The sequence below is a fragment of the Teleopsis dalmanni genome, chromosome 1 (assembly GCF_002237135.1).
Source record: "Teleopsis dalmanni isolate 2A chromosome 1, ASM223713v2, whole genome shotgun sequence".
Classification (NCBI taxonomy): Eukaryota; Metazoa; Arthropoda; class Insecta; order Diptera; family Diopsidae; genus Teleopsis; species Teleopsis dalmanni.
Window position 1 is genome coordinate 26,852,023 of NC_051846.1, and position 11,831 is coordinate 26,863,853.

General features: G+C 32.5%; 3 protein-coding genes across 3 annotated transcripts in view; 2 read left to right on the plus strand and 1 right to left on the minus strand.

Annotated features, from left to right (window-relative positions):
• The window catches only part of LOC119673206 (CLIP-associating protein-like), a 10,473-nt gene extending 814 nt beyond the window's left edge, over positions 1–9,659 (minus strand). The window contains exons 1-3 of the mRNA XM_038084442.1: positions 9,460–9,659; positions 9,098–9,290; positions 7–3,495 (exon numbers count right to left, since the gene is read on the minus strand). Of these exons, the coding sequence (XP_037940370.1) occupies positions 7–3,442 (3,436 nt within the window). The 5' untranslated portion in view covers positions 3,443–3,495; positions 9,098–9,290; positions 9,460–9,659. The remainder of the gene's footprint in view (positions 1–6; positions 3,496–9,097; positions 9,291–9,459) is intronic.
• Positions 1–11,831, plus strand: part of LOC119673288 (lipase member I-like) — a gene marked incomplete in the record, with an annotated part of 638,721 nt that overhangs the window by 162,513 nt on the left and 464,377 nt on the right.
• Positions 8,737–11,831, plus strand: part of LOC119673207 (laminin subunit alpha-like) — a 9,426-nt gene continuing 6,331 nt past the window's right edge. Inside the window, exon 1 of the mRNA XM_038084444.1 lies at positions 8,737–8,834. Coding sequence (XP_037940372.1) covers positions 8,737–8,834 — 98 coding nt within the window. The remainder of the gene's footprint in view (positions 8,835–11,831) is intronic.

Below are 11,831 nucleotides of genomic sequence, written 5' to 3' on the forward strand. Positions count from 1 at the left end.
TGTGGCCATTGTAGCCGTTGGCGTTGTTTGAGAGTGAATGATATTGGCGTGTTATTGACGATTCCGTAACTCCGATGAGTCCGAAACAATTACGAATTTCTTCCGAAGTTTTATGTATATTTTGATGCACATCGACTTCTGAATAAAGCTCATGATCGACTGAGGCTTGACGTGAGCGTGGACTAGTGTTGAACTGTGGTTGTAGTGACGAGAAAGGGCCGAGCGAGGGGCTCTGCAGCGGCTTAGGACTGGAGCTGGAGAGCGGCGAGGAAGAAGGCGAGTTTGTGCCCGATGTACTACTGCGACGCAGATGTGATTGTATGATACCCTTTGCCGAATCTTGATATCCTTTTGGCAACCCAGAAAGTACTTTTGTCATCTGCGGCGTGTTACAATTGTACAATGCAACAAGACAGAGACGTGCTTGTCCACGTAACTCAACGCTCTTCTGATCACCGGCCAACTGCACAATCTTCAGTACTGCTTTTTCGACTTGTGATGAACCATCTTCGGAGGGAAAATCAGTGTTTTTACAATAGGTAGTCGCCAGATTTGTTAAGAATTTTAAAATTGCAATTTTCGTTTTTGCACTCGGGGTCTGTGCTGCATCTGTTAGTATTCGAAATACATCTTTCATTTGTAAATCTGTCGGAAAACTTTCGTGTACCAATTGTAAAGTTTTCCAAATTTTACCGTTCATAGAATTTAGTAAATCAGTGCCCAGCTTATTAAATAGTCGTGTCAATAATATAAACAACCAATCGTGTAAGTCATCAGCATTAGTCAATAATAACTCGTTAACTACATCTAGGAACAATGAATACACCTTTGTATGTGTGTCCATGAACATCTTTCGAAACATATCAAGTATATTTTGCAATTGTTGTGACGTTAATTCTTTTCCATCGGATAAATATTGCTGTAAGCTCGTCAAACCATCTCTACGATCGGACCAATGCTGCGAAGCACAGTACTGAATGATTGTGTTTATATCTTCATAGGGCGCACGAGGACAACTCCAGTCAAGCCGATTGCGCGAACCCGATAGTGAGTAATTTGAGTTGTTGCCACGCGTGAATGAAGAATCGAATGAACGTTCTGAGCAAACAGACGACGCTTCCGAATCGTCAGATTCATCGCGTGACAACAACCTACGTCCCACTCGTCCACTTGCAGAGAAACCACGACTATAGTCCCCATAGTCTCTATCCGTACCATCTGGCGACAGTGCATCAGCTAAAGCATTCTCAGCTTCGCGACTCTGTTGTAACATACGCGCAGCTGCTAACGGGCGCGAGGAATTGATACGATCCGGTGTACGACGAGACGTACCGGTACTGTACATACTACGCTTCATATTTACGCGCGTAGGGCTCGTTTCTCTAGAATTAGCTAAGGAGCGTGGTATACCAGACGCTTTCTTTGGGATTGTTCCAGTAATAGGACGATAGTAGTTATGATGCTCGCGTAGTTTCGAACTAGGTGAAGTTGAACGTGAACCTGGTTGTGACTGTGAAACACCTGCACGTCCACGTGTACGCGGGGGTACTTCAGGTTTCTGTTGTTGTAAGGGCATATTTGCTGAATTACTCGTCGCCATTAGCTTAGGTCTGGGTAAAGATCCAGTGACGGTGCTGTTCGTAGGTACATTATTCGCTTTTTTTCTTGCAAATAGCGCATACTGTGCACGTGCCTTGGCACGCTGTGCTGCTGCCGCATCTACTGCAGACACACTACGCATGCCAGCAGCTGGTTTTTGTATTGATCCTGGTGAACGCTGTATGCGTGTTGTAGCAGTTGTTGATCGCCTGTCATCAGGAAGTGAGCTGCAATCACGTTCTCTCTCAAGTGCACGCTGTGAAGCTATATCTAATGTGCCGTAAATTTGATCTGCTAAATCTGGAAAGTGTCGTTTAAATACCCAGTACGCGCGACGAGAATGCCTTCTGGCATCATTATCTGCATCCGAAATGCACTTCTTTAATGTATCCCGCAGAACTGTAGCATAGCGTTCCATTGACTTGGTTTGCCATTCCTCAAACAGCAAGCACATTATCTCACATAATGCCGCACGTATATCTTTCGATTTAGAAGTTTGTAATGTATCTGTAAGGATTTTAATTAATTTTGGCGCATGTGTATATTTGATTATGTATTTTAGTGCAATAGTCGCCGAGGAGGCCATCACCTTAGCAGAGTTTTGTATTAAATTAATTAATTGATCTAATATATATGCGCTAAATACATCTAGTTTATTGCGGAGTGTCTTCGACAAGTAGGCAATGGTGATGCAGGTCTCACGTATTACTTGGGAGCGCAATTCTTCTTTGAGAATGTCTAGGAATGATAAAGAAAGTTCTTTTAATTGAACACTAAACTGCGGTTGGCCGTGTATATTTAACATTAAAAGCGAGCGAATTTTCTTTAACGAATCCACACGTTTTTCCCAATCATAATTTTTATCACTTATAATCACAAGTATATTTTTGTAGACATCATCCATATCCTTTGGATGAAATATCGTTAACTGTGGCACAAGTTCAAATGTTGCTTCAAAAATTTCAATCGTTACTGCACCAGCATCACCCGTTGCAGGCGCTTCAGCAAGGTTTACTTTACTTCTCATTGCTGATGACAAGTTACGCTTCACTATTCTTGTAGGACGTTCCCTCACACTGATATTATCACCTTCATCATGCCCATTATTTGAATTTTGTGAATTAAGACTGGCTGATTTTAACAAAAGCCCTTCACCTTTTACTTGATCAAATTTTTGCTCTAATATAGCTAATTTTGAAGCAGGCACATCTTCCATTTTTCTTAAATCAGGTCTCAAACGCTCACCAACATGTTTATAAATTTCCACTAACGTTTGTATGGCAGCGTCACGTACTGTTAGTGACGGATCACCCAGTAGACCACAGATCGGTTGTATATATGTTCTTACGCCTAATTGTGAGGTGCCATATTCATTCAATGTATTCACTATTGTTTGTAAAAATTCTTCTCGTACTTTTGAATTTTTGTGCTTAAAACAAACTGTGGCCAATTTATCGATGGTGTTCTGAGGTGTTAACACTTTGTGTTCCATCATATTTTGTAATAGTAATTGCGCCTTCTCCCGTACTGTATCTTTGTTATCGCCTAACCTATCAATAACATGTGGCAGCACTGTAGCTGTATATGCATTAAAATCTGGTCCAAGACGCTTTATCAACTCTGAAAATGCCTCCAGTGATTTTTGCGCTATTTTGAAATGGCTGCCGGTTAACCATGGCATTAAACCATCAACTAGTAAACCCATATCCATGCATATTATAGAATTTGTCTCGTCACTGAGGAATGTCACCAAATCTTCTGCAAGAAATGCTTTTACGCGCATATCCGCTTTCGGCATCATTTGGATGAAACCATCCAAGTCGGTTGGCTTACGATACGCCATCTTTTTTAATTGATTCGTGAATTTGCCTTCGGATTATTCGATTTTGTGTTTCACTGAAAAAGAAAGAAAGATAACTATATTAAAATAGGTTTATTTTCAAATGATCAAATATAAGAAATAAATTAAAGACCACTGATAATGGGTATTTGGCAATACCCGAAACAGCTGTATGGTCAGCCAAAAATTCAATCATTTAAAATAATAAAAAAAATAAAATAATAATAAAAATAATGTTGTTGTTGTGATTTACTACTGTTCGAAATACCTCTCTATTTAAAACAATAGTTTATATCTATAATTTATTTCCTTTCGTTCAAATTGACGTTGAAAGTCAAATCAATATAAAAAGGGTTCAGTAAATTCTTTTATTTAGTCAAGATGACTAAATAAGTCGGGAGGACTAAATAAGTCGGGAGTCCTTAGTGGGAGTAGTCGGAAGGACTACTTTTGCCTTTGGAGAGAAGTGCTGTTATTATCGATAGCAATATATGTCCTGTACTGTATCAACTGGTCTATCAATGCATTATTCGCTAAAAATTCAGTAAAATTATCTTAGCTTTAAAACTAAAGTTATATGTACCTGTGGACTTTAAGTTCTCAAAATGTTTTGATCTCAGATATATACAAACAATGAAAGAGCAAAACTTAATTTCGATATGTGATGTAAAGAGCATATAATATATGGTCTCCGATGGCCTTCTTTCAAAATGCTCTCAACATTATAAAAATTCTAAGAGACATATACAATGAAAAATATCTTAAGCAGATACCGAAGGGACTAGCAATTTAGTCCGATTAAAGGATAAATTTCTTTAAAGGAATATACTTCATATAGGTATTCTGGACTGTCAATAATGCATGTTTAAGGGAGATGTGCGTTTATGAGTGTTACAAGCTTTAACTATAATCGAAATAAAAACATTGTTTTATATTTATGAACAAAGGAATTAAATATATGAATTTACAGAATAATCAAATACTTGTAAGTATTATTTTTAATTTTAATGACTATTATTGGTTGTGAGACAGAGAAGATATTGAGAAGGTCTGATAATTTATATTATATTTATATATGTATTATATATTAGTTATATTATATTTCAATCTCATAATGCTTTTTAATTAACCAATTAAAATTAATATATATGTTTATAATAATTGTATGTTAAGAGTGTATTAGTTAAGAAATGCACCAAAATTATATTCATAGAAATTTCAGAAAATAGAAGACAAAATACCATAAACAGTTCTGAGGTGTGGCCACTAGACAAAATTTCTTGCTCCCACTTTGGATAAATTTAAAATAATAAAATTTTGATTTTAATTATGTATAAATTAAAAAATCAAATTTTGGATATAAAAAGCAATGCATTGAAGCACAACGCTTTCGGTTAAGGCATAAATGAGTGCATCAAATGTATGGACACAGATATATTTCCACAAAATAAATCTTTTCTTTTCAGAATTGCGAGATTTACTACATTTTTTTTATATTTACGATATTAAAATTATCATTTTTGCTAAAGTAAACAATATTTAAAAATATTATAGATAAAAAATAATCATCTAATATATAACTAAAGATTAGATAAAGTAATAAAATTAATTTTTAATATTATATTCAGATCTAATAAAATGTACAGCATATAACAGAACATAATTGGGAAATAAGTTTAAAGTTAAAACGGTCCTATATGCCAACAGCATCGGGAGTGTTGTAACTAGATAAATAAAAACTATGTTCTAGACAGCTTTTCTCTAATATGGTTGATCGTCCTAAAAAAGCAGGAAAGGATTTATATGCCATCAGAAACTATTAATTACTTTATATAAAATATAGAGATTTTATAGAATATTGGCATTTATGAATTATAAGAGTATTTATGTTAGATAAACTTAGGGCATTATTCGATGTCGTGCAATACTGTTTTCTTTTACTTTTATTTTTTAAACAATAAAAAATTTATACAAACATTTCTTCTTGAAATTTTCGGTAAATTTATCTTATATTATGTTTTCATTTTTATTTTACTGGTACTGGTAGCTGCCACTTTAACTCATGCTTATTTTGATGTATATATTTAAGCTAAATTGAGCACTGACTGCTTGCGTGATTGATGTGAAAAAATTCATTTCTTAATTAATATGAATTCAATAAAGTTGAGTAACTTAGAACTTACAGGACTCAAAGAACTTTCTTGATTGAGTTTACAAAATTTATATTCATGTTTTAGCAAAAGTTGATAACTATCTGGACATGTTATTCTTAATGTATACTCCTCAAGTATAGCTCACAATCACCTTCAGGGTTTCGAAGTTCACAAAGCAGTAAAATGATATGAATAAAAATAGTAACGTTCTCAGTTTATTGAAGTTCAGTATCCTTTTTTTTTTGACTATATTAATTGATTATATTTTGTACCTTTTGTTATTTTAAAGGTAATTGTCATATGAGGTCAAAATAAGTTTCTTTTTTAATTTTTGTTTAATTGTTGAGTAGTCAATCTATGGAGAGAAAAATATTTTATTAATCAATTCCAATAAATATTGAATGTATTTTAATTAACACTCTTATTGATTTTATATATTCTCGCATTAACATGCACTTTGAAGCGATCGAGATCGAATATCAATTAGCTCCTCATTCGTAAAAACCGATCTTTTCTATACGGTATTACTTAAAGATATCAAATCGATTATCGACCATAAAACAAATTTCGTAGAACTTAAAGGTGATACTGAGTCCAACATACTGACAATTTGCAAAAAAAATCCTTACAATTCAGCAGGAAACCTTAAAAATGAAAATTATTGGAAGAATTTCTGTAAAATGTTTAGTTAGGTGGACTTTTTTATTTATAGGAAGTGAAAGTGGAACCTCGATCAAGTTAAAAAGCTACCAGAGATATTGCAACTAAATTTATATAAAAAATATATTTTCAAGTGCTGCAGGTTCGTGTAAAAATTTTGAGCACTCTTCATGTTATTGTTGTGAAGAAAAGAGATCTTTTTAATAAATTAGAATATACAAATATATGGGTTAGGATATGAATTGTGTACAGATAGTGAGAAAAATAAGGTTTGCTAAATAAAGAAACCTTGTCACTTCAACGTGTCAGAACCAAAGATCAATAAAGCTCAAATTATTGTACACGTTGTGATATGAACTGTAGTTATAGGATATATATGGCAAATAACAGTTTAATATATTGAATATATTATGATCTCAATTGAGCTATGCTAGTTCTTGCTGTACGTGGAAGGCGTCGTTCTTCTTGGGTGATATTAGGTGGGCATTTATTGAGAGCTTTGCATCTGTGTGTAGAGATCTTAGTCCACGTTTATATTCGACCTCACTGATTTTAGATCTATTGCAATGGGTGTCAATATACCCATGATATAAAGAAAGAGATCCATCATGAAGGTAGGGATCTACTAACATGATGACATTGGGGTAACCATTTGTGTGACATTCAAAAAGATATTGCTTAGACAGCAGTTGGTTATGCTTTTTTTACAAAAAGAATTTGATACTAATAAATTTGATAATTTGATGATAATAACTTGACTCAAATCGATCTTTGGACTCACCACATTGAAGTGACTAGGTTTCTCTGTCTTGATCTAAGTGGACTTCAATTTAAATCTTATCTATCTCTAATACATTCCCTACCCATTACCGCTAAACAATCCTCTTGTGTCTTACTTTACCTTCACGTATATAAACTCATTTCTTATCCGAAATCAATCCCCTCTGGTTAACTTCAATTTAAGTCCTACTTATCTGTAATACATTCCCTACCCTTTATCTCTAAACAATCCACTTGTCTCTCACTTTACCATCACCTATTCACATTATAAACTCATTTCTTATCCCTAATCAATCCCTTAGTATCCCACTTAACCATCACCTATTCACATCATATATACATTTGTAATTCTTTTGTTGTTGTTGTTGTTGTAACCCGCCGGGACCTGCTTGTGTAATCCCTTTGGGGGTGGTCGAACTGCACTTGGTTGTCTTTGACGAGTGGCTCCGAGACGTAGACCCGGCCGTTCTTGGAACCTTGTAATTCTTTTCATATTATTTGCTTTCTAGATCACTGTGGACTACAACTACAACAAATATATGATTTTTTTTTTTTGTTTTGCACAGTACGACACAAAATTTCTAATTAAATATATGCAATGATGTTCATTATAAAAATTATTTTAAAATTAATTTTAAGAAATATTCAATTTAATTTTATTATTATAGATATATAATTTGTATATAAGTGCTAATAAATATTTTATTGGTAAATACTATTGATTATTTGTTAATTTTTAAAACGCTGTTAGACTTTCATATGACTGGGTCAGTGGATCAAATCAAACAATTATGGTTTGTTGTGTTGTCGTTTGATTTGCAAGAAATTTCTTTTTCTCTCTTACAGGTGGAGTGGGTCAGATATTCTTTATGACAAATCGATCCAAAAGAAGGTATCTCTTAAAGACAAAATACAAAAAAAAAAAAGAAACAGCAAAAGGTGTTTGTAACACGTTTGAACCAATTATGGAACGACAGACAAGCATGCATGCAGGCATGCCGTTTACTTTTATGTTAATAAAGCAATAAATTCCAACTCCTCACACTTTCCACACCTCGCCAAACATCAGCGAATTTCTAGGGCAACAGGAAAGCGACTTGATGCAGGACAGCAAAGGTGGCGCACAGTACTTTTTCTGTAACGTCGCTCTCTTTGGTAGTGGCAAAGATAACGTTCGCTGCTAGCTACTTCACAGTGGCGGGTGGTTAAGCTTACTTGGTAATGTGAATACGTGGAGGCGAGGGTAGTTATGTGAGTGAATCATCTTTGTACAGAATAGCATAACATGTTTTCACTTTTTTTTTTTTATTTGATTTATTTTTTATTCGCTGATTTGTATTCTACATACAGAAACGTTTAATTCTTGTTTGTTTTTGTTTTTGTCTTTGTTTTTGTTGTCGATTATAGATTATTGCTTATGTTTTTTTAATTTATTTATTGTTTGCCAAACGTTTATGGAAATTATATGGCCAAACTCGAATCCGATATGAATGAACGTCACAAAGCAGACATGGAATAGCAACGATACGAAGAAAAACAGCTACAATAACAACAGCAAACAATTACCGACTGAGCCACAACAACAGCAACAACAATAAGAACAAAGTAAATAATACGATAACAACAACAACAGTGCATACGCAATTTTCTATTTATAAGCATCGTTGACTTGGTTGGAGTCTTTAAAGTAATTTTCGCATAAAGATGTCGATAAAAGCTGATGACGATGACGATGACAACGACTACGACGACTATAACGACTACAACGAACTGCGACAGCGACAACGACAACGTCCACAACTGTTAGTTAAATAGCGGACGTTTATTAAAAGCTGTGAAACTCACTAAATAAATGATTAAATGAATAACAATTTGTCACATTAGAAAGTATGGCTAGGAACATACATGTTAGAGGTTAATGATGTGTACACAGAAACACAGAAATCAGAAATCGGCGGAAATATCAACAACAAAAGAATTTACACACAAAACATTTATGACAATAATTTCATTTCTTTTCTATTAGACATTTATTATTATTATTAATAATTTTATTTAAGCTCACCAATTTATTTTTTTATACGGAAACGAAGGCAGCGAACAGAGCAGTTGGCTGCTACGTTAGTGCTTTGTAGCTTTTGGGTTGGGCAGCGGCAACAAACTGCGGCGGCGATGTTAGCTGCTGCGTTGCCTCTTTGCCAGCGAAAAAAAATTGATTTTCCAGCGGCACTGTTTGGGGCGCGTTTATGTTTGGTGTCCTGCAAGAATATTTGCAATCATAATTGATTTCTTTGCTCTTTAATCTGCATATCACATTAATATTTATTTTTATATCGCGTCATTTGTGGAAAATTCTATATTTATTTATTAATTTTTTCTAAAAAATTTTATGCGAAACGACCGCTGATTGTTTCTCTACTCACTCACAAAATTCCAATGTCTTCTTTGGCCTTTCGGTCCAACTGCTTTTGCCTCTTTTCTTCTCACTGCTTTATTCACTTTATTTGCTTGCTGATATTTTTCCGTCACTTTTTTGGCTTATGCTGCGGCAGCTTTTTATTTTCAATTCAATTTGATTTAATATCTTATTTATATAACATTAGCACTGCATTTAATTTACAAAAGATTGATTACTATTCATATTTTACTTAAATCTTTTTTATATCTTTTCAACATCTTTTATTATTTAATTATCAATTTATTTCTCGAAAAACTTGACACAGCTCCGCAACCGCAGTGAAAAATTCTTGTATTTTTTTTAAATTATGTCATTTCTTGGTAATGCAAAAAAGATAACAAAGCAAATGCGAAAAATATAAATTTCAAATATAGATGGCGCAATAAGAATTTTATTAGGTGAAAAACTATACTAAACGTGAGGCTTTCAAGAATTTAATATAAATTTATAAATGTATTTCACATTTATATAGAATATATTTAATACACAGAATATAAATATTTTAATATAAATATTCAAAAATATATTTATAAAATTTTTAATTTATTGTTTTAAATGTTTTATATACAATTCTTAAAATTTTTTATATTTAAAGCCAAATAACATGTTTCCACTGCAACTAAAGCTACTTCAGTTAATGAAATTAAGATTTGGTCGTTTTCATTGGCATAAACTGATTTATGCATGTTAAATAACTTGTTCGTTTACATTTTACAAATAAAATATATAGCAAATATTTGAAATTTTAATAATTTCCTTTGTGGGGAATTTGTTTTTAAGGGTTGCATTTGACATTTTTCGCCTTAAATAAGTTGATTTATTGTTTATAAACTCATATATATGAAAACACTTTGTAAGTAAAATCATTAGCGGCATTAATAAGCAAAACTGCTCAAATGAGACAAGTGGAAACATATATAAAAGAAATTTATTCTAATTTAAAATTATAATTAAACTTGTTAACAAATAAGTTATTTTAAAAACTGTAAATATATTTTAATTATATTAAATCTAAACTCAATTATAAAAATTTGTTATATTTAAAGCCCAAAAATTGTTGTATAAATTAATTTATAAATTAATATATAATATAACTTAAATTATACCAATTAAACTAAGTAGGAAACATATTATTTTATAAATTAGAAACAATTTTTTTTTTATATATTTTTATACGATTTAATTAGTTAATATTAAATAATATATGACGTTTTAATTTAGTTTAAAAAGTATATCATTATTATTTTTTATTTTATGATGACCGATACAACAACAAATTAAATATATAAGACAATAATATAATTTTATAATACCATAACAATTAAATGACATATATATACAGAAGTTATACTTTCATTCTACATATATATTATACTAAAGTCGAAAATATTCATTATAAAAATAATTAATTTTTACAATAATTTTTGGTTTTAAATATTTATATTATATTAAATATATAATATAATTTATAAAATTATAAATCTGAAAATTATTACATAAATACAATAATTTATTTTATTCTATAAAAATTGTATTATTTTTATATTATTATGTAACACATCACTCAATAAGTCGTGTGATTGACACACAGATGGCGCTGCTATTTTCAAATCCATATGACGTTTATGAAGTACCAAAATTCAAAATACCAAAAGTGACAGCCATTTATGTAAAACTACTCTTATTTTCAAAACAATGGATTCAAAACAATTTCGTGTGTTAATTTATCATTGGTTCTTGATCAAAAAAGTACTGTAAAGGCTCAGTAATGGCTTCAAACGTGTTATCCGGACTCTGCTCCATCAAAAAGAACCATTTGTTATTGGTTTAATGGTCGTACAGACACCGATGATTGTGAACGTTCTGGTCGTCCAATTGAAGTGGTTACTCCAGAAAACATTAAAAAAGTCCGGAAATTGCTTATATCTGATCGTAAATTGAAATTGGATGAGATAGCTGAGACCGTAAAGATATCAAAAGGCTGTGTGTTTACAATTATGCATGAACATTTGACCATGAGAAAGCTCTTTTCAAAGTGGGCGTCGCGTTTACTCATAGTCGATCAAAAACAATAACTTGTTGATGATTCAAAGCAGTGTTTGGTCATGTTCACACGTATTAAATCATAATCATATATTATTTGCGTCGATATGTGACAATGGAGAAAACATGGATCTTTCACTTCACCCCGTAGTCAAAACGATCATCATCTGAAAGGACTGCAGCCGGTAAACCACGTTCGAAACGTCCAAAGGCACAACAGTCAGCTGGGAAGGTTGTGGCTTCAGTATTTTGGGATGCACATGGTATAATCTTCATTGACTAACTCGAAAAGGAAAAA